Below are 26604 nucleotides of genomic sequence, written 5' to 3' on the forward strand. Positions count from 1 at the left end.
CTGACTGGAAAGCCTTTCACCTTTCTCAGCTTACAGAAGGACCACAGCTTCACTGAGAGGAGATCCTTGCCATTGCCTGACTTTTCTGAAGGTGCCTTTCTAAGGCCTCAGCCATTGCAAGGAGTAGTACCCTCTTAAGGAAGGCAGACCCTGATAATGCAGCAAAGCAGACATACATAAACTGACATCAGTTCCCCACTGGGGCTTTCCTTTACAGGGCCTGGTATTCTGGGGAAGATCCCCCATGGCAGCAGCTCTCCCTGCCCCTCATTGCCTCCTTTGAGCTCTGCCTTGTCCTTGTTTCCAACATCAGAAGACCAGTCTGCCATTCTCAAGGTAGCTCTGAGCCAGGGCCTCGTCACAAGCTCCCAAGCTTTACTTCTTGCTAAAGCCAGGTCTATAGAGGGCCAGAGCTGCACAATGACTGATGCTGCCACCACATGCAGTTTGGCTGTGAAGTGCTCCCCAGGGCTGGTAGCTTCCCAGAATTCGTGGCTGCTCTGTGGACTCAGGTTTGGACTGTGCAGCTCATTCTTCAGGCAAATGCTCCCAGAAGCAGTGGCCAGCAGTTTTGCTGTGCTGACCACTTCAAGATTAGCCTAGGAGTCCACAAATGGAGACTGAGTGGCACCAGATTTGATCGCTGGCTTTTTGATAAATCCTTGACTAAATACGCTACTTTCACAAAATACTTAGAAAAGATGTTATCTTTCAACAAATAAAAACCTTCTTGATTCCTTGGGTTTATCTCCTTTGATTGGGAAAAGCATGGCAGTAATTTCATAGAGATACCACAGTACCTATTCCTCTTTTAAGGCATTTTTCACCCTTTTAAAAAGCAGGAATATTTTCAGTTTTTGTAACAGGGATTGAACAGATGGGTGGGCAGACGGTGGGTATAAAATAGTGCTGCAGGAAACAGCCAGGAAAGCAGCTTGCTCCCATCCATCCCTGCTTGTTTGTTAGAGGAAAGATGCTATTTGAGGTGTGGACTATAATGGGACAGTGCCTCAAAAGCATAAGGCCTAATCTCATCGTGGTAGCTTTGCTCAATAGCACCCACTGACTCCAGTGGAAACAGGGCCACACTCAATGAACAGCACGATTTAAGTGCTGCCCAATATTAAAAAGGGCATTTTGTGCAACTGTTCTGCCTTCCATGCCACCTGGCACGCTGTAGGAGACTAAACAGGAAAAAACTGCTTTTTTACATAATGCCTTTATATGGAGACCAGTACATGCAGTTTCAGGATGCTGAAAGCTGCAGGACAGAGAGGGAGGGGCAGGCCCTCTTCGAAAGGCGATGATTTGGTACCAAACCTGAGAGTTTACATCTTGGCTGACCTTTTCTAGCACCAGTGCAGACTGGTTGTCTGCCAACGGACTTCTCACCCAAGCGTGAGCCTCTGGCAAATGCCATCCTTTTAGACACCAGCTTCATTCCTCCTTTCCTTTCCAGCTTCTTTGCTGTCAGGTATGTTCTTGGTGGGACAAGGTTCTCCCCTGGCATTTGATTGCTCCCACCTGCATCTTTGGTGAAGGTCTGTGCTTTATCAGCTGTGTCATGGTTTAACCTGCTTTGTTCCTTTCTGATTTCCTCACCAGTGTCCCTGCTTCTTTCTGACTTCTTCTGATTCTTCTCCTCTGTCTTCCCCTTCAACATTGCCTCCTGTATTACCTCCACACAACTGAGGGGCCTCTTTCTCTCTCAAAAGTCACCGTTTCCTCATCACTGTCCTCACTGCTGTGACTGGTTTTCTAATCTCTTACTTCTGAATTAAAGTCATGCAGATGCATATATCACAAAGGATTGGGCTAAAATATTACCCTAAAAAGCTATGCATATATCATGAACAACAGGGCTATGAAAATATCTTAAAGAGCTTCTGTTTTCAAGAGCACAAGTCCTTCAAGTACAATTTATACAGAATACGTATGAATAATTGAAGCAGTGGCTGGTTTAGAGTACTAAAATAGGCCTATGGCTTTAATAGCAACACCTCTGTACTTCAAAGGCGGTCACAGTAGGAGTTATGTTTTGTGAAAAACCCCAACAACCTCTCCCCTCCAAATTAATATATATTGAAAGCCAAGATTTTGACAGTGACTCCTGATTCATTCTGGAGTAAGCATGTGTATTTTTGTCTAGCTTATCTAGTCCAGATGCTATTCTGCATTTTTAGACTTTACTCCACAAAGACTATTTGTAATTTTACAGCCAGGCTCTTTATCTCTGAAAAGCTGTATGTTATAAAGGTTATTAAATTTTTATGAGTGGTGGATCCTCAGAGCTAGTAAGCGTGGGCAGTCCTGTTCCACATCAGTGCTATCATGCTTTTGCAACACAAAGAGGTGCAACAGGGAGTTTAGATCTTGGCTGCTATTTACTTACCTCACCTTATTCTTCCTGTGGTTCTACTAATTTGAATGCTTAACTATATTACATTCTTTCATAAATATCTTCACAGTTTTTTTTCTTGTCTTCAAGGATTTATTCTTTTCCCATCAAGTATGTAGTTATTAAGAAGTCTTTTCTGTTTCATCTGATTATTAGTTCCAAGTTGTAATACAATAATAAACTTAGGTAAATGGGAAATCATGTAAAAACATTTATGACAACATGAAATTAGCTGATGACTTCTATCCAGCTGTCTGTATCATTAAAATGTTTTCCATAGTTACCATTACTTGTTACTAATGTAGAGAGGGAGACTGAAAAATTAACAGTTATAATACATGCTTGCTCTTCAACTCATTTGGAAAGACCTTCAAAATATTTTGGTGTATAATGACTTGTCAAGGTTATGGAATCTCACACAGAGCTTAGAAATTTCCTTACGCTATAATTCAATGATATTATATAACCCAGTATTTTTTCCTCTACAAGTGGCCATTGGCTATTTTTAGGTACTGCACCTGATTAATTACAAAAACAGAACAAGCAAAAGAGGAGGCTCTTCATAGCACTAGGTAGGTCCTTGGTTTATATGCAAAAGCATGCAGATGTATTATATCTTTTCAAATATCCCCTTTAAAAATGTGGTTAAGAGCTAGACTCTCTAGGATGTCAGAAATCATGAACTAGAGTGGTTATTTCTGATAATGGATGTTCTGTGGGTTTTTTCCTACCACAAGCCAGGAGAAACTTCCTGTATATAAAATGCTAAATGATGGCTGCTCCAGGAGAATGATGGTAGATCAAGAAGCAGAGATGAGATATAGCTTAAGATAAGACAAAGTTTCAAAGGCGAAAAAGCTGGCCACTGAGGAATGGGAGAGAGATATTTGTGACTCATAGGTAATAGAAATGACTTTCCAAAAAATCAAGCAAGATTCAAGAAAGTATAACCCGTTTGACAGTATTCACTTAAAACAATGATTTCAAATAATAGTTTGGATTAATTTCTGCTCTGAGGATGTAATGATTAAAATAAGTTTGCAGATCAGAATAGACTTTGGTGTGATGCCTTCTCCCTCAAATGGAATTGAGGGAACATCCTGTAAAGAACAAGGAGAGAGCAGATGGTGTGCTGTCTCCCTGAGGCAGAGATACAAGGTGCCACTGTCTAAGTACAGCTACTGGCAGGTCTGCAGTGAGGTACTGCAGTATCAGAACTGATACAAAAAAAAGAACAAGAAGAAGAAGAAAAAAAAAAGGTCAGGCATGCTGGAGTCTTAGCAGCAGGAAAGCAAGCAGCGAAGTCAAAGCAAGCTAATTGTCTCCTCCTTCTCCAGTAAATTACACTTCAAGGGCTATGGCCATCACAGCTTGTAATATCAAGAGAGTTCATTTAAGACTGACTGGGTACCTCTACATTACACTGTAGCTGCTACTATACTTTGAGATTCAATAGGCTTGTGACATCAGTAGTGAGAGGATACACTGAAGATGGTAGCCTAATGATTTTGTCCTGTAGTATCTCTGTGGTATGTGGACTGTTTTAGAGAAACTCAGAAATGGGTTGAAGGAAGAACACAAACAAGTGGTCTTCCTGGAATTAATTTGTCTTCTACTATCTCCTGAAGAGAGACTGGTTTTGGGTTTTTTTTTTGTCTCCTTGTTTTTTGCCTGGGTAATTGTTATAAGGCAGATAGATAGTCTCTCTTCTGCATTTGACTAGCCTTCCACAAGGTAAAGGGCTTATGTGATTTGAGTGGTGTCTACATCAGTGTAATTAAAACTTTGAGGGGACAGCCCAGCTAAACAAATGGGAGGTATTTAACAAAAAAGCGAAAGCATGAAAAGAGGAACTGAGTGCCAAAATAAGGGTTGTGAACAAAATTATTCAAAACATCAAAGTACACGAGGAGGAAAAAAAAAATCAGGGACCTGATTAATGAACAGAAAGCATCAGAATTGCTCATTAAAGGGCATACATTTCATCTAGCAGGTATTACTGAGATGCCATGCAAATGTTTGCATGGCCAGCATGTTAGGGCTATTGAGTAGATCCAATTTCAGGTAAATTAAGTGGACTGAAGGGCAGAAGCTTGACAGGGTCAAAAATTATCTGGGAAACACAGTGTCTTGGATTCTTAGGTATCAGCTATTCCAAGACTTAGAGCTGTAATCTGTGTTCACTTCTAATCACAAAAAAACAGACTAGAGAACAGGATACAGACCATCTTATGCATCTATTAATAACTTACAATCATGAGGGAATACTGCATTGTTATGAAGGCATTTGTTCTGCGTGCCACTGTCAGTATGAACCTATCCTTTCATGTTCATGTATTAAGTCAGATGTGTTCATCCAACACAAAGGAATTTTGTTTTAGGCCTCATCATGACAGATTGTTAGGGTTTGGCTCACAGAGCCAGAAAATAGCAATAACATATGATGTGTTGGCATCAGAGAAAGGGCCTCACTGTGATCTATGAGGTCATGTAGATGCAGAGTCTGAACAAAGAAAATTCTAAGAATTAAGGGAAATGATAGACTTGTCAATAATCATAGATCCAAGGCAGAACATGGAAGTACATTTATCTGCAGTATGAAAAGATGACAAATAGTATGATTATGTAATACAATGATAAAATACTTTCTCTCCTGGAATAATTTAGTATTTTGTCAAGTAGCAGGTATTCAATAGGAACAATTTACAAAATACATAATTCTTGTATGCAGGAATTTTTAGAAAGAGTTGTGTAAACACTGGTCACAGCAATTTTTAGCAACCTTAAACTACTTGAGAAATTCCGTTAACTTTAAAAGGAATTAATGGGGCAAACTGAATGACTCCAGGCTTTTCCATAGGACTACAGCCTCAGATAAACAGTGACATAGATTATACTAGACATGTTTAAAACCACATGAACAAGAGTTGCACACACAAGGTAATATTGAACAGGGTAAATTGTATGGATTTAGAATGTGGCACTGATGTCACTGCCTGAAATGGATTGTCCAGTTTCAAAGCTCAGACTTCCAGATGGAGACTGCAAACTAGAAGTGGGTCAGAGAAGAGCCATGAGATGGTTTAAGAGTAAAGAAAAGAGTTCTTGAGTAAAGAAACCAGTTCTTGAAAAAGGTTCTGAGAGTTTATTTGATGAGCAAGAAAAGAGATGGCATAGTCATAGTTTATGAGTACATTTGAGAAATAGCATTTTAAGAAGTGAAAGGTCAGCTGTAAAGTGGGTAGAATGCCTAAATAGGTCCAGTAACTGATAATTGTTCTTTAAAGTCATGAGCTACAAGCACAAGTAGAGCCCACCACAAGTTTGTCATCATCGCTTATTTGTGAAACCTTTAACGGTCAAGAATCAGCATGCAGTCAGTTCTGCTTGCACCGCCTCTTTATGCCCACAATAAATTAAATGGTAGAATAAAATGTCAATGACTTAGCATAGACACAAGACTTTTGGCTGATCTCGCTATCCAGAAGGACAAGAAGCAGTCCAAAGTTAGTTTCTGTGTCTAATTAAGGTGAACTGCTGTAATATTACATGCACAAAGTCATAGCAAATCTTATTTTCTGTGATAACAGCTAAACAATGTTGAAGACTGGGGCTTAAACCACCTGCTGTGCAAGGAATGTGCATTTCTGCTGCCAAAGTCTACCCTGTCGAGCACTGCACAAAAGCACCAGGGAAAAACAGGTGCTGTGAGTCCTGGCTGCCTTTGTGTTGTTAATGTTGGACTCAATTTCTTCCCCTGCTTTAAATCAACTATGCCACAAAAGGAAAAAGTCTCAGGTCACCGCAAGAGATTTGATCATCTTTAGCTGTCCATCTTCTAGTGAGCTGTGTGGCAGGGATGAAGAGGGGAGGAGATCATCTCCATGTCCACTGAGACACCAGCTGTGCCATGTAGGACATGGTCCGGGAGCAGCAGGTGGAGGCGCATGCAGACTTTGCCTTCCTTAACATGCCAGGCAGCATTCCAGGGCTGTACAAGAGCTGTGCTTTGCTATTCTTATGTAGCTTTCCAGAGTAACAATAAAAAAATGTAGTCTTCACTTCTCACTTTGCCCTTTCTTTCCATGGGTAAGCCAGTAATTTTCAGTCAGAACCAATAAAGGGACATAGAGACCAATACTCTGCTAAAAGGCTAGCGTTGATGTTCATGTTGTGGGGACTGTGACCATTGTGTTTTAGCAGGTCACTTCATAATAACTGTATGTGGGCCTACTGCAGCTGGGAGCCTCCTTTTTTTCAGACACATTGATGTTTCTTTATCCTGACTGTTGGATGCTTGTGGCTGAGAGATTAGCCCAGCTGTTTTTGTGTAACGCATCCTGCCTATTCACAATATCAGGTTGTTAACTCCTAATTTGATCCACTGGTTGTCCTTCTCCTTCCACAATTGTAGTACAGAAAGAGGAAATTAAAGTGTTCGTTTTTTGTTCTCTGTTATTGTTCATGGCTTATGATATGACTATACGCTTTTAAAGATCTTTTCTTCCCAAAGAATTCCCTGGCTACCTCACCTCCACTCACACGCTGTTAATATTTTTCTACTTCTGCTAACTTTTTTGAATTGGGATTCATCATCATGCCACAGGAATGTGAAGTATTTATTCATATAATACCCCAAGTGCTATTTTACATTCCATTCTTAAGATCTCCCAGCAACCCATATGCCTTTTGAATCACCACTGTGAAGTATGGAAAGGTTTTTCACAGATGGCCAAGTGTTTACAATTAATTGAGAACCTACTAAGTGTAGTAATAATTCCATGTGCTTATTAAAAGCTGAATTACCTATGTTTGCTAATGCATTTTTTGTTTGTGCCTTTATTATGTGCCTTTCTTTTTTCCTTTTTCTTCCTAAACCCTCTGAAGATCTTATCACCTCCATAGCGCAGAGAGGACCACCTCCAGATGTTGCGATCTAAGTAATGCTATTACCTGTGCCTGTTGACATCTCAAAGTTCAACCTTTTTCCAAGTCATTAATAATCATAATAAACAGTCGTAGTCCTAGGTGCTGCCCCTCCCAGATGCAGAATGTTACTACAGCACATGAGTCTAGGAAGCTGTCAGACTATCACAGTCACTAAATTTAACTGTAAACTCTTAATGTTGAACATTTCTGTTAGAAGTTCACTCATCCATCTCACACACCTTTAAATAATCAAGGACTATCAATAGCTCTGACCATAGGAAGCAAACAGAATGTCTTGCAATAAAGCTGAGACTTTTGTAAAGGAAAAGAGAGCACCTGAGCTGTAGATGGTGGATTACAGCACAGAGCAGATGTTTTTGTTCAGAAGATTGGAAGATTGCCTGGGGGTTCTTACTGGATTGTAGTGAAGAGATACTGAAAAGCAGCATACACAGGAGTTAGTTGTTGCTCAGTTCCTCACTTTCAGTTGGCTTCAACTAGGTGCAGTGTTTCATTTTCCTAGATGAAAGGTACTTCTTATGGAGTCAGACTTGTTCCCTTGGTTTCTTTTCTGATCCTTCTTTCCTACAATCATGGAATAACTGAGGTTGGAATTGACTTCTCATGGTTATGTTGTCTGACCCCTTGCTCAAAGCAGGTCTAACAGCAGCTGGAGCAGGATGATCCCTACATCCTACAATTTCTCTTTTTTTTTTTTCCCCTTATCAGTTTAGGTGGGAAAAGGACACATGAAAATTTTGTTCTCTTGCTGAGTTTTTACTTCAAAAGACAGAAAAGAAGGTAAAATATCCTGACAATTCAGAGCAGCTCTGTAAAAGCATGTACTTCAGATTTCTCTAAACTATTATCTCAAAAGCCTTACTCTTCTACTAATAACCGCTGCTTCTCAGTTGCAGTGGGAGAACCAGATCCAGACAGGTTCCAGCTGTGCCACCTGGAAACAACAAAGCAGAGGCCACACGCCTTTCCACACCACTAACCTTTTGAAATCAGAAGGGTGTGATGCGAAAGGCGGTATAGAAACACTCCCTAGTTTTCAGAGAGGGACTGCTGCTCCGACATACTACCTCTGCTTCTATCAGCTCTCCTGCTCCTTCTGCTCTTCAGGTAATTGCTATTACAGTCATGGCTGTGGCTTTCTTCAAGGATAGTTCTTCAACTGTCACATAAACATCGCAGTGTCTAGTCTTTGACATGCCTCCTCTAGACAGGGGTAAAATATATCTTGCCCGTGACATACCTGCTGTAGGCAGGAGCAAAATATATAATTTTAGAAAACATATTGATGTTATATCTTCAAAAGTCACATACCCTGACCTTTCAAGGATCTGTCTTAGGAGTATGGGGAAGAAAAGGAGAAGTCCTTCTTTGAAGGAACACGCTTTTTCTTCCTTATTCAACTGCTTGGTATCCCAAACACATGAATAAATAACTCATTGTTCAAGTTTCTCCACTATGAAGCAAATGTGGTTTATATGCAGCTATCCCGCTCGCTCTTTTATTTTTTTTTTTAAGGTCACAGGTGTACCCAAATTTTACAGGTTTCCTGCCGAGGCCTACACAAAACCTGCCCCTTTCCACCCTCTGTAAGCATTAGGCAGAAGAGGGCTGTAAAACTTCCCTTGGGATATGCCAGCCTTCTTGGATGGGTAAGAGGAAACAATAAAAACAACTTTTAAAATATCTAACCGTGGCTGATGCACTGAAGCAGCCCCAAGGGTCACTCAGTATCTGGGCACTGCTTTTGGCTCTGGGCAACTGACAGCCTATTGAGACAGCAGAAAGGAATGGAGTGACTGGCTATGGATCTGAGACAAGTTACTATCTTCATGTAAGAAAACTTCTTTTCCTAGGTGGGATTCCTACCAGGGTCAATGAGCTGCACAGGAATAAAACCCACAAATTGTCTCTTCTGTTGATTTTTTTTCTCTTTGTTCGGACTTTTTTGGGGTTTTGTTTGGGTTTTTTGTTTGTTTAATGTGGGTTCTTTTGTTTTGTTTTTATTTTGAATAGCCATTACTTTCCTAACCAAGAACAACAAGCTGATGGTCTGTACTCATGTGCAACCATACGTAAACAACAAATATAGCTCACCTTTTGTCAAAGATAATTATATCACTGCCATCAATACCATCTCATATTTGGATGTGATCAAAGGACTGGTGAAAAGTCAGGCTGAAATGGAACTGCAGTTACAACTGGCAAAAAGAGTGGAGGGTAAAAGAAGGGCGATGGCTATTCTTGCTTTTGCAACCTGTCAGTTGGACAATGGCCCTGTGATATACCTGAGCATGATGTCCACATCCCTGGAGAACCTCAGGTAATGTGGAGCACTATAGCTAGCTTTGTCAGCAAGCCAGGATGCTGCAGATGCAGCAAACCTTTCTCTGAGCTACATACAGGCTTTCCATAGTATTTAGGAGAAAGCTAAATGCATAATAATCAAAATCCTTGAGAAGCTGTGCCTAAGATACATTAAAAATGCCCACACTCTGTACATCTGGGAGGAAGGCAGTCCTCAACATCCCTATGCATATGATGCACAGGACCTCTGTGAGAAAGATGGATCCTGACCATGCAAGCCCCATTCAGAGCCTCACACTTCAATGCAGCTCCTCACCTACTGCTGCCTAAGACCCACCTCTGACCTCTTCAGTCTCACAGCAGCACATGTATTTAAAAAAGACAAATGAAAATGTCTTCAGAAAACAAAATGTTCTGCCCCTGCTCCTCCTCATGAGGGAAGGATTACGGTACAAACAAGACATGACAGATGTTTGTCATTATACATAAGTGCACAGGTGCTCTCAATATAACATCAGAAAAGCATCTAGATTAAAATATAAAGCAGCCTTCTCTACTCCCTGCCTGCTATTGCCGTGTTACTGCTCCTCTATGCTTTTCTTCCTTGCCTTCCCTGCATTTCCCATGGCAAAGTGAAGTCCTGCTGCCACCCACCACAAACACCATCAGTCTGCTCTCACCTTTCTCCTTCAGTCCTCTGCTGTGTGTACAGAGGGGACATTTGTAGGCAAGTTAGTAGCAGTGACATTCAGTAGTGCATCCCTGCCACTTGTTTTGGGTTATCTATGAAATGTTCAGGTAACGTCTATATGACTCATATTTCTTTAGCTGTACCTCAATACCTCGCATTGCAAGAAACACCTACAGGTCTGTATTTCTAAGCATAACACTCCACATGACTGCAGAGAGGATTTTTCAGGGGGAAGGAGGAGTTTTTTCCCACCCAACTATTGCTTTGCACCTCATGCCCCACGAAGTAAATGGAAAAGATTGCAGCCATCTCAGGAATGCTGCTGCTGCCATCTCCTGAGAAAAGCTAGGCTGAACATGTTTAATGGAGTTACAGAAGCTGCTGCTGTTGCCAGAATGTCTGCCTAACCTTGTTCTAATAAAATGGAGTCATTTTGCTGGACTAGACTACTCTGTAAATGAGTTATATCTAAGATTACTGTTATCAAACTAAAAATACAGGATCCAAAACCGTAAGTCTAGCAGTTGCCTGGAAATCTCATTTGCAGACATAACATTAGATCACAGTATACGAGGTGATTAATCTTCACTGGTTCCCAAAGGTACGCAGGAAATCCATGCTCTACCAAGCCATGGAGGCCTCTAGGTGCAGCTAACTGGGAGAGCTGAAATTTGGAATTCAGAGACATAAATGCTGTTGGGACTTTAAGCTGTAATGCTTACATTTGTCACATTTAACCCTAAGCATGGAGATTTTGAGGAAAACTACCTCAAAATCAGTATCAGAAACTACCATAAATTTAAAGACTATCAAGGGATACTATGAAGTCTACTCAAGAAGTCTTTAGTCACTATTGAAAATAGAATTCATGCTCCTTCGTCACTTAGGTAACATCAACAGCCCTGTGAAATCCACTTTTCTAAAATCCTGAGATGTAGTAATTTCTTTTTCCTCTCTCTCCATATGTGAACATATGATTGCATGTGTTCTCACAGACAACGAAATGTCTCGTATTTTCTAGGAGCATTTATGTGGGTCTACAAGGCTTTCCCAGCATCTTCTTTTTCAGTTATTGAAAGCAGTTTCTTACATGATAACAGTTCAAAAATTGTTATGAAGCTCCATACCATATACAACCCTCCCCCAAATAAGGGATGATAGATAATAGGACTGCCGATCAGTTCTAGGCCTTTCTTCATTAACAGCATTTTGAGACACAGGTCGATGCATGAAGCTGTGTTATATTGTCATCTGTACCCTGCTGCTGTTAATGAGATTTCTTTCCCATTCATCCCTTAACAATAATGCTCATCCTGACCTTTGTAAAGTACTTCAAGATGATGCTTCAAAAGCACTAAGCAAGTACTAAATAATATTATCTGATTATTATAACTCCAGTGATAGCTATGGCAATTTTTTTCTGTGTTCGCCCAGAGCTAATGACTACTTAAGAAATATCACTATAGTAACATTACTATTTCTAATTTTCTTCCAAATTGCCAATGAGACTTTGGTTCACTTTCAAGATGAAATATTTCTGCTTGTACTTTCTGAAACTGAATCCAAATGCCACCTTTTTTTTTTTTTTTTAACAGTGAAAATTCACTTTTCTTGGTCACAGAAGTGGCAGTGCAGATATCCTTCTTTTCCTCTGGCAAGCAATAAGGAAAGAGAATAAAACTCCTTTGAAAAGCCTCAATCTGAGAGCTGAAGAAGACTTTAAAGCCTCTGCTCCCACTTTGCTGTATCCTATCTGACTGTGTGTCTCCCATCTTACACCCCACAGATTTGTCCTCTAGGCTACAAAAGATGAGTTAGTTTTGGCAGAATACCAAAGAGCAGTGAAAGTTTGGGTTTTAGTGTAATATTTCTTGGTCAGCAGAGAGAGTGGTACACAAAAATGGACAGGAGCACTGAGAAGCCATGACCTTACAAGTCATTCAGCTTTTTCACTGCAAACATAGTGCCATGGGAAAGGTATGGGGCTTCTTCAGAAAGCCTGCTGTCCTCTCCTCTGCTGCAATGGGTCATACCATGGTGCTGGCAGAACATCCAGCACTCGGGCAGCAACTGGAAGGGGATGTCGCTGGCTGGATTGCTATCACCACACACTGCTCAGCTGTGGCAGCATATGCTTGGCATTCAGTGCCAGAAAGGGACACGGTACTGTCCTTGTACGCTCTGAGCAGCAAGCAGCTTTCTCTAGAGTGAGGAGATGGTCAAGTGAAATGTGCCAGGGAGAGAAAGGGAGCCAAACCAAGTGTCAATGGGAGCAGAAGTAAGAAGAGGAACATGAACAAGAAAGGCAAAAGAGGAAGAAGAGTTGTGCTAAATGACAGAAAGACAGAGAGGGGAGGGAGCAAAATGCAGAGGGAGACAAAAGATCTGTGATGGTGCCAGGAGCTATTTTCTTAGCTTAAAAAGGATCCAAGAGGGAAAAAATAAGGCTAAACCCCATGTGCTCAGAGAATGTTCTCTGAGAATATACTTTCCCTGCTTGGGAATGGCAGGTCCCGTAGCAAGCTGCAATGTCTGCCTCAGCAGAGCTAACAGTGCCACTACAGCCTAAACAAACTGTTAAGGAACCTGTGTTAACACCAAAAAGCTGTTTTCATATAGAAATGACCTTTACAGGAAATTCCTCTGTGTGTGTGTGCCTCTGTCTGTTTGGAATAATTTCAGTCGAAGCTTATCTAAAAAATTCCACTAGATAGAAATGTTCCATGCTTTCATTCCAGAAAGTATAAGTGGTTTTGCTCATATCATCAGGAACAGATCAGCCCAGCCATTTGCTTTGGCCTCTGCCCCTTCTGCGCATCCTAACAGTTTTTACACTATCTATCTTCAACTTCAGGTGTTCCTCATAGTAGTTGAGAGTAGTGTGGGCCTTTCCCCAGCATCAGAGATGCCAGAAACCCCTTGCCACTCTGGCTGCAGTGGGAGTATTCAGGGCTGCCAGGGAGCTGGAAGTCTGCAACAAGCATCTTTGGCTCTGCAGCAAGAAGCTTCATGCTACAGGTCCTGAACAAGACTTCACCAGAGCTGCAGACCTTTGTAGTTCTGGTTCTGAAGCAGCTGCCCGGTGAGCTGGCAGGAAACGAGGCCAAAAATATCCTCTGCTTGTGGTACATCCAGAATTTATTTAGTCTGGTATTCTTTGGTGCATTCGAAGGCTTCAAAGGACAGCCTTGTTTGTTGGAAACTTCCTGACCAGCTGTGGTTTGATATTCAGCAAGTCTGCCAGCAAAACTGAGGAGAGAGAATCAGCGGCAAGGGGATTTTTTGTGAATGTGAATAGGCAAATGAACCAGAACACCCTTTTTCTCTCTATCCTGCTACCCCAGCGGAAGGACATGAACAGGACTCAGCATTCCTGAGTAATCACAGAGGTTTCTGTGGATATAGGTGTAATTTCTGCTCACCTTATTATGTCCCTGATCATTAGGCAGAGAGTTTCAATAAAACATGGCCTTCATAGCATGGATAATTGTTCTAGGTTCATACTGAGGTTCAGTCCTATACATTTTAATTTGATTACTACATATTTCAGAAACCCCACAAATATCTTGACACCTGGTAACATAATGTTACAATTAATTAGAAAACTTACCTGATTCTGATACACAGCAAGGGGTGGTAACAACTGAATGATGCTAGCACTTTTCCAGCATGAAAGATTTCTTCCAGCATGCCCTGTAACTTATGCTATAGCTTATCTGTCTTCCTCTAGGTGGAGTAACCTCTCTATTGCCCTGCAGCTACAAATAGGCACTTAGGTTTTAATACTAGCAGTTGCTCCACTGCAGAAAAGGAGGGGGACTTTTATTCAACTTCAGAGAACATTACAAGAGGAAATATGGTATCCTACTGAATGCTGGGTATAAGCATGCAACTAAATTATAGTTCTTGAGTGTAATATTCCACACAGTTGCTACAAACAAGGTCCAGCTGAATCTTGCAGCAGTCAGTTGGCCATCTTGTCCTCTAAAGACAGTGGTTTATAGAAGAATGAATTGTAGGCACTGAAGTCTAAATTAGGAAAGCACTTCACATGTTTAACGCTATACTCAGGGCAGAAATTTAAGAATATCACTTACTTGGAACACGCAGTAAGAATAAATATCTTTAATGTCAGAGACCCTTATGCTAGAGACAAAATTTACTGTGTGTAGATGTGATTTATTAAATAGGCTGGTTGTCTGAAATACGGTTTTAACCAGATCCCAAACAAAGCAGTATAATTTTTCACTTGGAAAGATAATGTGTTTTTTTATAAGAAAACCATTTATAAAGTATTTGAGACACATTGGCACTACAAAAGCAGTAATACAAAAAGACATTAATAATGAGATTAATCACAACAATTACTAATAAGATAAAGTTTTCCTACATAGCTTTTAGATTTCTTATTTCCTCTAGATGAAAAATACATTTGCTCTGTAATGTTAGTTACATTTTAATAGGTAAGATTTTTCCTCCAGGGTGAGTTTCACCAGCCACAATCAAGAGTCAGTGCCACTAGTCCAATGCAGTGCCATTAGCTTGACCTGGATAAGCAGGGACAGTGTACACTAAAGATCATGACAGTTATATGAAGAGTATGGTAATGATGAACCTAAATGGAGCTAAATGATGGAGCTAAATTATTCACTCTGCCACACAGATTTTCTGGTAGCTTGGGGACTACTGTACAGAAGCCCTATCTCTTTATTGTATGTAGCCTGCATGAGTGGAACAACTTACCTGCATTAACAGTTGCACTGAAGAGTGTTTTTTCAGTCTTTGTATGTCTTTTCATTGCACTTGTAGAGTGCAGATCACAGGATTAGCTGAATGTGTTTAAGGTGTATTGAATTATCAGTGCTAAAATAGAGTTCACAGGTTTAAATGACTTAGTTCACTGAGTCCTTGGGGTTTGGTCATCCCGATTCTAAGTATTTTGTCTGCTGCTTTGTTCTTCCAGAGCCATCCATTTACAGCATGATAAAATCATTAGTGCTGTTTATGTGTCACAATGTAAATGATTTATTATGATACATAGTGGCTACCAGGTGCCTTGTCTTTCAGCTTTGGTATTTAATTGTCAAGATGCATTTTAGTTTCCTAAATTGTGCAATCTGATATAATAAAAACTGCTTACAAAACAAGCAAATGCACTGACAAAGGCAAAACATTATCTCATTTATGAAATTTGTTACTAAAACCAGGACCTCATTCAGTGTGCTCACTCATTGCTATTTATTAGCATTTGCTTAAGGTTGCAACTGAACGAAGAACAGTAAATGCAATTTAGTGCAGAAAGGCAGGGTCACATGGCCCGAGTCTTAGTTAATTTATCTTTCATGACAGATTCTATTTGCTGCTACTAGTATTATTACCCGGCAATATATTTCTCCCATGATAGTGCATCTGTAGCTCTTGCATTGCCAAACTTAGTGGTAGCATTTAATTTCTGTGACATTATTCAGTTATCAAGAAAAAGCAGTGCATGCTGAGAAACACAATGGCTATTTAATGATAGTGCAAAACCCGAGGTTTTGTAAGCAAAAACAGTGTATCAAGTACTTTGCTAAAAGCACTTTTCTTTCCAAGGCTGTGCTATCCCATTCCTGTTCCTGTCTTGGGAACCTGGGCATTCACCCGGCAGATCTCCACATGAAGGCTAATATGTAGATATGCTGAGACAGTAGACACAGAATGAGTTTGACAATTAAATTTCATATCCTCTCCCTTCAGTAATCACAGCTGGCTAGTGTTCAAAGACTATAGCACTGAATTATAGGAAAACCACCCTGAAATTGCTGAAGTCGTCTACTCTATTCTGCTTTCTGTGTAAGATGAGCTCTACATATGTAATTTTCAACAGAAACTAACCTAATCCATCCTTGGAGACCTACAGTGATGGAGAAGCCATGTAACTCATATTTCCTATGATACTATACACACATCATTTTGTAGGACATTCTGATATTCATACCCACTTTAACTGGAATACTCATGATATAAGTTACCCAACAATGTAGCTGTAAAATAGAAATTTTCATGAAGAGACCTTCAACAGGAGTTTGTTCTTGACAAAACATTACTTATTATCTTTACCTACAAACTGTAAGACAAAGGAAGATGATGGATAGCAGGTTTTGGAAGTCGGGGAAGCTGGTGGAGTGGTAAATTAGACCAATGCTGACTGTAAAGATCTGTATCATTTGGTAGGATGGGCTGATTTGACTATCCTGGTTTAATACAGATATATCTGCAATCATACATCTAAGGAACAAAGAGCATAGTTTATACAGAGAGGATTGGACAAACTATTTCAAAATGATGCAACATGAAAAGAAGTCAGGATCTTGGTAGATAATTAACTGAACATGAGCCTGCCGTAGGATGATGCAATTAGAGAGTGAATGTCAGCCCTGAAGCCTAAGCAGGGAAAATACCAAGTGGGAGTAAGAAAGTGATATAAGTTCTGTTTATAGCAAAAATAAAATCATCACAGGAATACCGCGTGCAGTTCTCAGACCCCCACTTCAGAAAGGCCTCTGACAAATCAAAAAGTAGTCAGAAGTTCCTGCAAAAAATATGTTGAGGTCTGAAAAGCATGTCTTATCGTGAAAAGCTGAGTGAGCAAGCAGCTCGTCTTATAAAAAGAAAAGCAAGGAAGACTATTACTTAAATGTAAAAGGTGTTTTTGATTGCGGTCGGCTTTGTAGGGTAGAAGGAAAAGGCATAACAAAAGATGGTTTGGGGTATTTTTCCCTTGAAAAGAAAGAAATATGTAAAATCTAACTGCAAACAAAGCCCCTAAAAAAACCCTCCCCCCAGTGAACAGTTAGTCATATTGACAGCAAGGTGCTGGAGATTCTACTCTGTACTGTTATGTCTAAAGGTCTTTCCAGGGATATGACAATTTCAGGAGAAAATTACAGACCTGCTGCTGAGACTTAGAGCTGAGGTGTTACAGCTTGCAGGCTCATAATGATCTTCTCTGTCCTCAAAGTCTGTGATCAGCTGACTAATATAATTCTACTTTCTTTCTTTGGGTTCTGTTAAATCATATTGATGTCTATCTGCTGAGGAAGTGCTGTAAGCCCTTCAAGCTTGAAAATCAGGCACAATATTGCACTAGTTTTGTACAGATTTACCACCACTGAAATCATTAAACTTGTATGTAAAGGCAATCTTGAGAACAGGGAGACTATAAAGTTGTTTCTGAACTGCACAACTTGTTCCCACCGTGGAAATAGCCATTCAAAAATTGTACTGAACTGATAGAACTAGAAGCAGTACTTAATTTTGTTTCTACAGAGCTTAGTTCTGCTGAATGCAGAAAATCACATCCTTCGGTTTGTCTTTTTGTTTATATGTTTTTATATTTGAAATAGTACCTAACCGTTAAGTGGTCCTCTCTGCAAAAACACCAGACTGTGTTTTCAATAAATAATTCCACTTTAATGGCAAAGTAATAATTTAGACAGATACAGTGCGCACACCTGCAAAAAAATATACGCAAGCTGGTTTACAAGCTAGAGGAACAATAAACCAATAGAAAATACATCATCCAGTTAAGTTCGATGACACCAAATACTTATTATTAGGGCTTTACAAAGACTACAAAACTTTCCAGATGATTTATTTCACTGTTTCTGTCTATTTACATGATATGTTACATCAAAAATGTACAAAATATAAAATGTGTACAGACAAATGTTTCACAAACAATTTCTGAGTTGTAAACTAGGTGGACTCACTGAGATGTATTGCAGGAAGTTTTGTGTATGTAATATCGTGTGTTTGTGTGTTAAATGTGGCAGGAAAAGATTTGCAGGTTTGCTCAGAGCACAGGTACAGGAAAGAGCAGCTTTCCTTTAGTTCTTTGAGTCAGTCAAGGTGTATGCACTCACATTTTGCATCAGAAATGGATCCAGATTGGGGGGGGAATGATATTGATCTGACTGAAATCCTGTATGCATAAAATCAGTTAAAAGAGTTCTATTAGGGCAATAGCACCGTGTAGGAACCTCTAGATTCAGCGATGCAGCTCAGTGCCATTTGGAAACTGCATTGATTTATCTTTGTTTTACAGCGAGTGACCACAGGGTGGCCACAAAGAGTTAATAGCACCAAAAACACATCCTGAAGGTAACATCCATGGAGGTGTACAGTACATGTCTACACAATGCCAAAGCCCTTGCCAAGGAACCTTCTTGTTAATATGCACCTATTCTAACCGGACCTCTCTTGTGGTATAAGAGCGTTTCCGATTATTCTGAGCAGTTTGAATGCAATCTGGTTGTAGCCTGCCGTGACATACGCACTTAAAATGTTTTCAGATATTTTCTTCCCCAAAAAAATGTATTGGCTTTGTATAGATATTGAAACATGCTGACTGTAGCATTGATAGCTCCTGCATAGTCATAACAACTGTAAGTACAGGACAAACACACTGGGTAATAACAGCTTTTAAGGTTTGCATTCTGTATTTGTTTGCAACATACAGGAAATCTCAGCAAGTGAAACATCTCTTAACACCAACAGAATAAAATACGTTATTTTTGTTTGTTTGATTGATTTCAGTTTGATTTGTGCAAGGCTTTTTTTTTGCTTTTTCTTTTTTTTTTAATATTTACAATACCCACCCAGTAGACTGTGCAAAACCAACCCACTTTTACAGTATAAACTCTTCCTCTTCCACAGTGGACATCACTGCTTCAGTGTTCTTTTATGCTGAATTCTTCATGTACAACAATAGCAATCAAAACAACATGCTAAAACTAGAAAAAGGAAAAAAAAAAACATATATTTGTGCTCATGCTGCATCAAGTGCATCCAGCTCTGCTGGATAAGAATTCAAAACATCTATCCTCCAAAAATTCCATTCCATGGGACCAAATGGATTTGAGCCGATTTTCTCAGCATTTAGGTGGCAGTGGAAGTGGGTTTGGGTTCCTTGTGTATTTCTGAGGGTAGGCAGAGCAATCTATTCACAAGATAAAAATATTATATAGCAACTGTTCTTTCTCCTATCCATTACTTTAAAAAATCATGATATACAGATATGAGGCTACTGTGTTAACTGACTTTTCTCATTAGTAAATGAAGAAAAAAACAGTGTAAATTACCAATGGTTTAGGAATTAAACCAACTGTAAAACTGTTCTAGAAATCTGTTTTAAGGCAGTGAGACAGCACCATAAGAAATGTTCCTTCTTTCACTGAAAAGGCTCAAACAAATGAAGCCCTAAAAAGCCTTTAATCAGTGTTGATTAATAATTGGTATAAAACTGTTGTTAAGGGGTGGGCAGGTGGTTAAAAAAGACCTTTGTGGTAAAAACAACTTTATAAAATCTGTGACTTGTATACTAAAAACTTGATGGAGCGCATCACCGTGACCATGGCAGTTAGAATTAAATTGGCACTTATCCAGCATATCACAGTTATGTTTTCTGGTGATTGCACAATACTGCTTGTGCTTTCTGAGTTACTATCATCATCTTTGACTCATTTTGGAATGGGCAGTAGTGTACAACACAAACACCACTGCAGTCCTGTGACCAGCACCATGTGGCACAACAGAGGTTAGAAGAGAATTAGAAGACCGCATTGTTCATGCAGCGCCTCAGAGTAAACTAAAAGAAAAAGAAAAACCCAAAACCAGAAGAAGTTGCACTGTAAACTCGTACAAGGAAATAGAGACAGAGAGAGACAGAGAGAGAAAGAGGAAAAGAGAAAAAAAAATATTCCAGTTTGGCTAACACGTGTGCAATCTGCTTAGATGCCCTTGGTCTAGGGCCCTTTCCAGTTGACAAATGGAGTCTCACTTGGCTCCAAAGGTATTGAAATGCCTTGAAATTAAACTAATTCAAGCTTTCCACTTCAATTTTTCTTCCTGACTTTGCAGAATTAGGTCTCCTGCCTACCTACAACACACCATTCTCACTCAGGGACCGCGGCGTGCTGCTTTAATACTGGCAGTGGTCTAGTGGAAACAGGTTTTACCATAATCCTCCACCAAGGTTTGTCCCTTTCAGAGAGTTGATTCAAGAGATGAATCCAAAATGTCATCATGGTGGCTGGTGCTATCACTGTCACAGCTTTGTGCGCTCGAGTAGTTGGCTGCCTCTTGAAGCCGCATTAGCATATTCATCTGAAAGAAGAAAGCAATGTTTACACAATCTCATCTCATTTAATGCTGCAGTGACTGTGTTAAAATTTAATTAAGCTCCCTTGCTGTATGAGGTGCGCTGGTATCTAGCTGAGGGGACGATACAAAAGGATTTCAGAAAGGGCAGGGTGTCAGCAGCTCTTCCTGCCACTCTTTTCATTGCCTTCTGCTCTTTAAATAGAAGTTTAAAGGTCCAAAGAGCCAGAGCGATACAACGGAGCTGCCTAATAACTCTTTAATTCAGGGGTGAGGATGGCTGCAGCTGCAACACCAGCAGGGGAAGGAAGCCATATCACAGCTGGACATCTGGGCCCATATTTGGAGACATTCAAGCTTCCAGATAATTTTTGGATGGTGTAGACACACTACATTGGAAAAGCAACTGAAAACATAATCACACTAACATACCCCCTCTATAAGTGAGAGATGGGGAGGGAGCAAGAGAGGGGTGAACTGAGGCCAGTTGCTTCATAAAAGAGTCCCATCTGTTGTTGAGGGGCTGACCTCAGCAGGAGAGCAGCAACAGATCCTCCTACCCAGAAAAGGAGAGCACCCACACAATTCGGGTTTATTAGAACCTGAAACCCATCTGAAAAATCATCAGAAAGCAGCATTAAGCCATAGATAATTACTTGGATGCTTGATGCCTAACTCTGTGTAATGATCAGGATTTTATTTATAAAACATCCGCTTCTGCCAGCATGCTCAGAGCTGCAAGCAATGTTGACATTGCTTTAGTGTTTTTCAAGGAACAAATATGCTGTCATTACAAAAAAGCAGGCAATAAAAAACCAAAGAGAAAGAGGTATGCTTGTGTATTTCTGTGTTAAGCCCCTTTTCCAATTTTGCTCAGGAATCCTTGCATCTCTGTGGTCTCAACCTGCACAGCTTGCAAAGATTTCTCTAGGTATTGAACAGTGTTTAATATCCTTTAATGCTATGAGATAGCTCTTGCTGAAGGTTTAACGAGTATTCATGTTTGAGAATACATGCGATGGCTGTGCAGTACAGCCTGCATGTGGCACGTCCTGTTTCCACAAGTGCAGTGTCTGTCCCCCTGTGAGTTCCACTGGGGGTGAGGACAAGCCCTCCATTCACCAGTTTCAAGCCACTGATATTTAGCCAGATACACATACTGATCACAGTGTGCAGGGAATAAGAGTGGTGGGACACTGAACTTGAGGGGCCCAAGTACTTTCACAGTATGCACATGTGCTAGAAGCCTGGCCAATACACTAACTGGCAACCCAAATCACAGGGTCAATCACCCCAAAGCTTATGGAATAGGAGACAGGTGATCAAATGAGGTGATTTTCTACACTTGTTCAGCATGCAAGATCTGGTTTTGGATTCCAAACTCTTTGGGGAGGCTGAGGAGTCATTTTCTTAGCACTGATAACAGTTAAACGCATTTTCCTCTGAAAAAATTCCCTTTTTCAAGGGCTGCTGTACTTCCAGAAGTACAATTCTCTAAAATGGTATTTTGACTTGTGATAAAGGCAGTCTATAGAGAAAGCACTATACAAGAATAGCAGTTCAATATATGCAATTTAATAGTCCATTATCAGAGCAGGCAATGGTAAACCCAGACATTTGGGATCATATTTAAATAAAACAATACGTGGTATTGAGGGAAACCAACCTCTTATCTTTTAATACCACCACACTTGCAATCCTTTTACATTAAGACTGTTATACAGCCATTGGTTATCTTGAAATGTTCTGAGGAATGGGAGGATGGCTGTCTAATTTGCATTTCCACTAAATTCTTTATGATAGACAAGTTAGATAATGTGTTTTTCTCAGTCCTTCACTTGTAGAATGTAGATGAAGGACTGTCCAGCCTGGAAAGGTCTTTTTAGAATGAACTGGTTAATAAGCTGCTGAAAAATGGTACCCAAACATTATCATGATGAAGACCAAATACTATATGGGGCAGATGGGAAATGAAAACAATTTAGGGACTTATTAACATGATGGTGATTCCTGCTCTCCTGCTAGATTTTCCTGTTATTTTCAACATTTTTAATAAACTACAGTAGGATTCATTTTAAAAGCCCATTTTGGATCAAGTAGACCATTTTTTTCTACTGTACAGTGTACAATTTAATATATGACAATAAAGTATATACTGAAAAGCTTCATCCCCAAACTTTAAAACTTACCAAGGGATCCCCCTCTGTATCAGTCTGTGGAACATGCTTTGAGGCTGTTCCTTCCTTTGCTGATGCATAACCTTCATAACCAACATCTTCTGGTCTTAACTGAAGTAGTGATGGCCACTCGTGCTGTAGAGACGCAGAGCTCCATGGATAGGTATCAGCTACCCACTTGGAGGGATCCTCCCAGGGTGCCCTCTTACCATACATCTATATTACGGATGTAACACAGAGTTATATAGAGTTTTCAGCAGCAGTTGTAACAGCAAACAAAGGTAATAAAAACCATCTACATCATTTTCATAAGTGGTCTACTTTCAGATGTGCTCAGCACTTGGATATGGTATGATATTCAAAAGTCCTCATCTCCATTAATGCTTCTTCAATACAGAGTGGCTGCAAGTTGAAAAGTACTCCATAATTAGCGATATTTGTAGGCAACAGTGGGAGCCACAAGTTCTTGATACAATGTGAAATGAGACCTTTAGGTAACTTGCTTAAGGTGTATCAGTGAAATTAACTCCGACCTATCTAAAACATTCAAGTAAACTGGATTTTGTTTGAAGTGAATTAGGAAGTGTCAGTACAGATTGTTCTCTTCTCCTAGCAAAATGGGCTGCAGAAGCAGACATCTGTCCACACGTTAAGTTTGAGATCTTTCATAAGGTTAAGAAAAGAAATTCACAAAGGACAGGATTTCCCTACCATAAAGCAGAAAAATGTGTATGAATGAGGACAGAGGCAGAAAATACTGTATAATACGAATACTGTAAGTTTAGGTCTGGTAGCTTTTTCACTAAAATGCACCCTCCTCTGCATTGCTGTTCACAAGCAACATGTTAACTGAAAACCCCTTGGTTGCTGATTTATAGATTTCCTTTAGCTGTAACAATGACACATTGGGATGAGGAGCCATCCACCAGGGCTTTCTGTGATTTTCCCAGCTCAAACAGCCTCATGCAATCTGAGGAGCAGCATAATATTGTCAGGGCATACATTCATCGAGCATTTAGATAGGCTGCGCTCCTAAAGGGAGTAGAACACTGAAGGATTTTAGTGCTAAAGCCAGAGAGATGAGTCGTGCTTATCACTGCAACACCTGCTCCCAGGCACTTGCTGAATCAGAGCTCCAGGTTAGGCAGCCAAGTTCCCTATATTATGCACAGAGATACTCCAACTCCTTCTGCCCTACACTGAGGCTAGGCTGCTGTAACAGGGATCTGCCTAAACAAGCCAAGAGGAAATATTTCTCAGCGAGGTAGCAGGCTAACTGCAGGCTCTAGGCAGCACTTACCCTCATCTGAGATTAATGGTAATGAAATCTTTTCTGGAATCTGGAGCAAGGCTTGTAAATTCTGTGTCTGACAAGTGATTTTGCAAAGTACCAGGCTAGAAAGGCATTTTCTACCCACCTCTGGTTCCGGGAACATCTAATTATATCATGTAAAAGATTTCTGTTTATTATTAATAATGTTATTCTATGGAAGCCATCCAAAGCAGCTAAAAATTGGAATGGTTCATGAAAGAACATATTTTCTTCTATATGCTGCCATCTTCTGCTCCAGTATTGAAGTTTTCATTTAAGTAGGTACTCTGTATACTTGGGAAAATATGAGCAAGAAGAATATCACTGCATTTTTATAGGTGGTCTAAACAGGCACTGTTAATCTCACAGTGGCTGTTCTATCAGATATTTGTCAGGTTTTTGCACAAGGCATAAACACTCTGTAATTCCCAGAGAGCCAAGCAGTTTTAGGAAAGTGTGAGATATTCAACAGACAAGATTCTAAACATCCACTGCATCAGTATATCACTATGCCAATACAAGGCGATAAAGGAACTGCAGCTGCTTACACATTTCTTTGACTAGTCCCTCTGCATTGTGCAGTCATTTCTTTCAGCATCATGTATGGCAAAAAACTAAAAAATTGATTTTCCACGAGGTGCCTTTTGCAGAGGACACAGAATTGCATGAAGGAAAAGGGAGAAAGCCAATTAAGACTTTAAAAAAAAAGAACCAAAACAAAAAAGGATTTATATCAAGATTTACATTTGCTCCAAAAATGTGGAATGGTCTGGTATCTTAACCTATATGGACAGCTCACAGTGCTATCCACAAGCAAATCTATCTGTAGCCCTCTTTCTATTAAAGTAGAAGAAATTTTAATGGTTCATTAACAATCAGTGGAACTGCTGCCAACACCTAGCTCTGGAAAGGACAGGATAGAGCGAACTGTGAAGCACAGTGATCTGATGGCACTGTTACCCAAAATGAGAATTACAGTCAGGAGGGAACCTTTGCCCATACAGAGAAACAAAAAAAGGAGAAAGAAAACTCTGGGAAATATGAGCAGGGTTGCAATATACAAGGGCAAGAAGGACAGACCTTCATAGATAAACTTTCTTTTCTTTTACCTGAATGGCAAAAATATCCTTGTTCACAAGCTTTCCCCCACAAGCCTGTATGCCTACATGTATATGTAGGTGGTAGAGGATTATACAGACCAAAGCTATTTTCTTGCACCAGTGTACAGGCTAGTCACTCTTCCATGCAGAAACAGGCTGAGACTATCTCAGGCAGAAACAGGGAGTCAATCTCAGCTTTATTTAGCATTGCTGGGAACTTTTTTTTAAACAGTGGAAAAGGAAGAACCTTCCTCCACTCACAGAGGAGAAACCCTCTTTGTAAAATACAAGACATGCCAGTGCTGGAGTAGACAAGGCCAAATTATACATCAGAGAGCAGGTCAAAAGGAGTTCAAGGCTGATTTCTGTAATCCCTCCACAGATTTTCTTCTTGCAAACAGAACAGCATTCATACTAAGATGCCTTGGTTAAAAGTAGCTTGGAGAAAACCTATGAAATGAATTAGAAAAAAATGCTGGGAAACAAATGACACACCTGAAGCCCTTCTCTCACGGCTTCCAGAAGATATGGCACCAGGGAATAGTTCCAGAGGTCTGTGAACCACACTCTGGAGCCATCAACATCCATAGGGCAAGGGAGAAAAAGGCGGGGACCTGAAAAATCAAGTTGTGTGTTAAAAAAAGTAGAACTAGGAACACTAAAAATAATCTTGAGTTAAAATTTTCGTTAAAAATGAACTAGTGTATCTTTATCCAATTCTAGGGCCTGATCAACACTTACAAATTTTACAAGCAAAGCTATGTAAAAGGATGATTTCTTTGCTAACACAGCTGTTCCACTAAAAGACCTCAGGTCCAAGTGTTTTTATTGCTGTAATTATATTGCAGTGTGAAAGCAGGGGGGAAAAAAAAGGCTTAGGAAAGTTGTTATTGAGGTAAGTTTTATAAATTTAACTTTTTAAATTTATGATACTTCACTTAAAAGCATTAGTAACCAAGGCAGAAGTACCAGGAAATACATACTCTCTCATTAAACTTTCCATTTTCATTTCAATGTTGCTGGCAACCAGACAAATTCCCCACATTGATGTTGTACTTCACACTGAGAGATGACAACTTTTAAAAACATAATATATCTTTTACAAATCTGTAAAATGTCCAGACTGGATCCTTATTTCAAATCACTGCATCAACAGACTCACCAATAGTTACATCTGAAGAGCTGTGTGTTTCTAGGAAGCTGTTGAGATGATGCCATGTTTTGGGGATCCAGTCAATGATTTTGATGAGCTCATTATTGCGCATATTCCTTTCTATTTCAGTCTCAATCAGTTTTCTTCTCAGGTATCTGCCCAAGAAACCTTTAATAGGCTCTGTGTGATTAGCACACAGCACCCACCTGGGTAGAAAGTATAAATGTCAAGTCACAGTGAATAGCAAATACATAATTTCTTCTTATAACATACAGATGACAGTAGTGTCAAAAGCTTCTGAGTCTCATTAGTCACGAAGTGTAAAACTGCTCCAATAAACTAGATTATAGCCCACTCCTACACCACAATCATTACAGGT

At 40.0% G+C, this 26604-nt stretch overlaps 1 protein-coding gene across 1 annotated transcript in view; it reads right to left on the reverse strand.

Annotated features, from left to right (window-relative positions):
* Nucleotides 1-18965: 18965 nt before the first annotated feature.
* Nucleotides 18966-26604, reverse strand: part of LOC104408760 (neuron navigator 3-like) — a 263938-nt gene continuing 256299 nt past the window's right edge. The window contains 4 exon segments of the mRNA XM_010018466.1: nucleotides 18966-20489; nucleotides 22673-22876; nucleotides 25568-25686; nucleotides 26235-26431. Of these exon segments, the coding sequence (XP_010016768.1) occupies nucleotides 20370-20489; nucleotides 22673-22876; nucleotides 25568-25686; nucleotides 26235-26431 (640 nt within the window). The 3' untranslated portion in view covers nucleotides 18966-20369.

The sequence above is a fragment of the Nestor notabilis genome, unplaced genomic scaffold, assembly GCF_000696875.1.
Source record: "Nestor notabilis isolate BGI_N333 unplaced genomic scaffold, ASM69687v1 scaffold287, whole genome shotgun sequence".
Lineage (NCBI taxonomy): Eukaryota > Metazoa > Chordata > Aves > Psittaciformes > Psittacidae > Nestor > Nestor notabilis.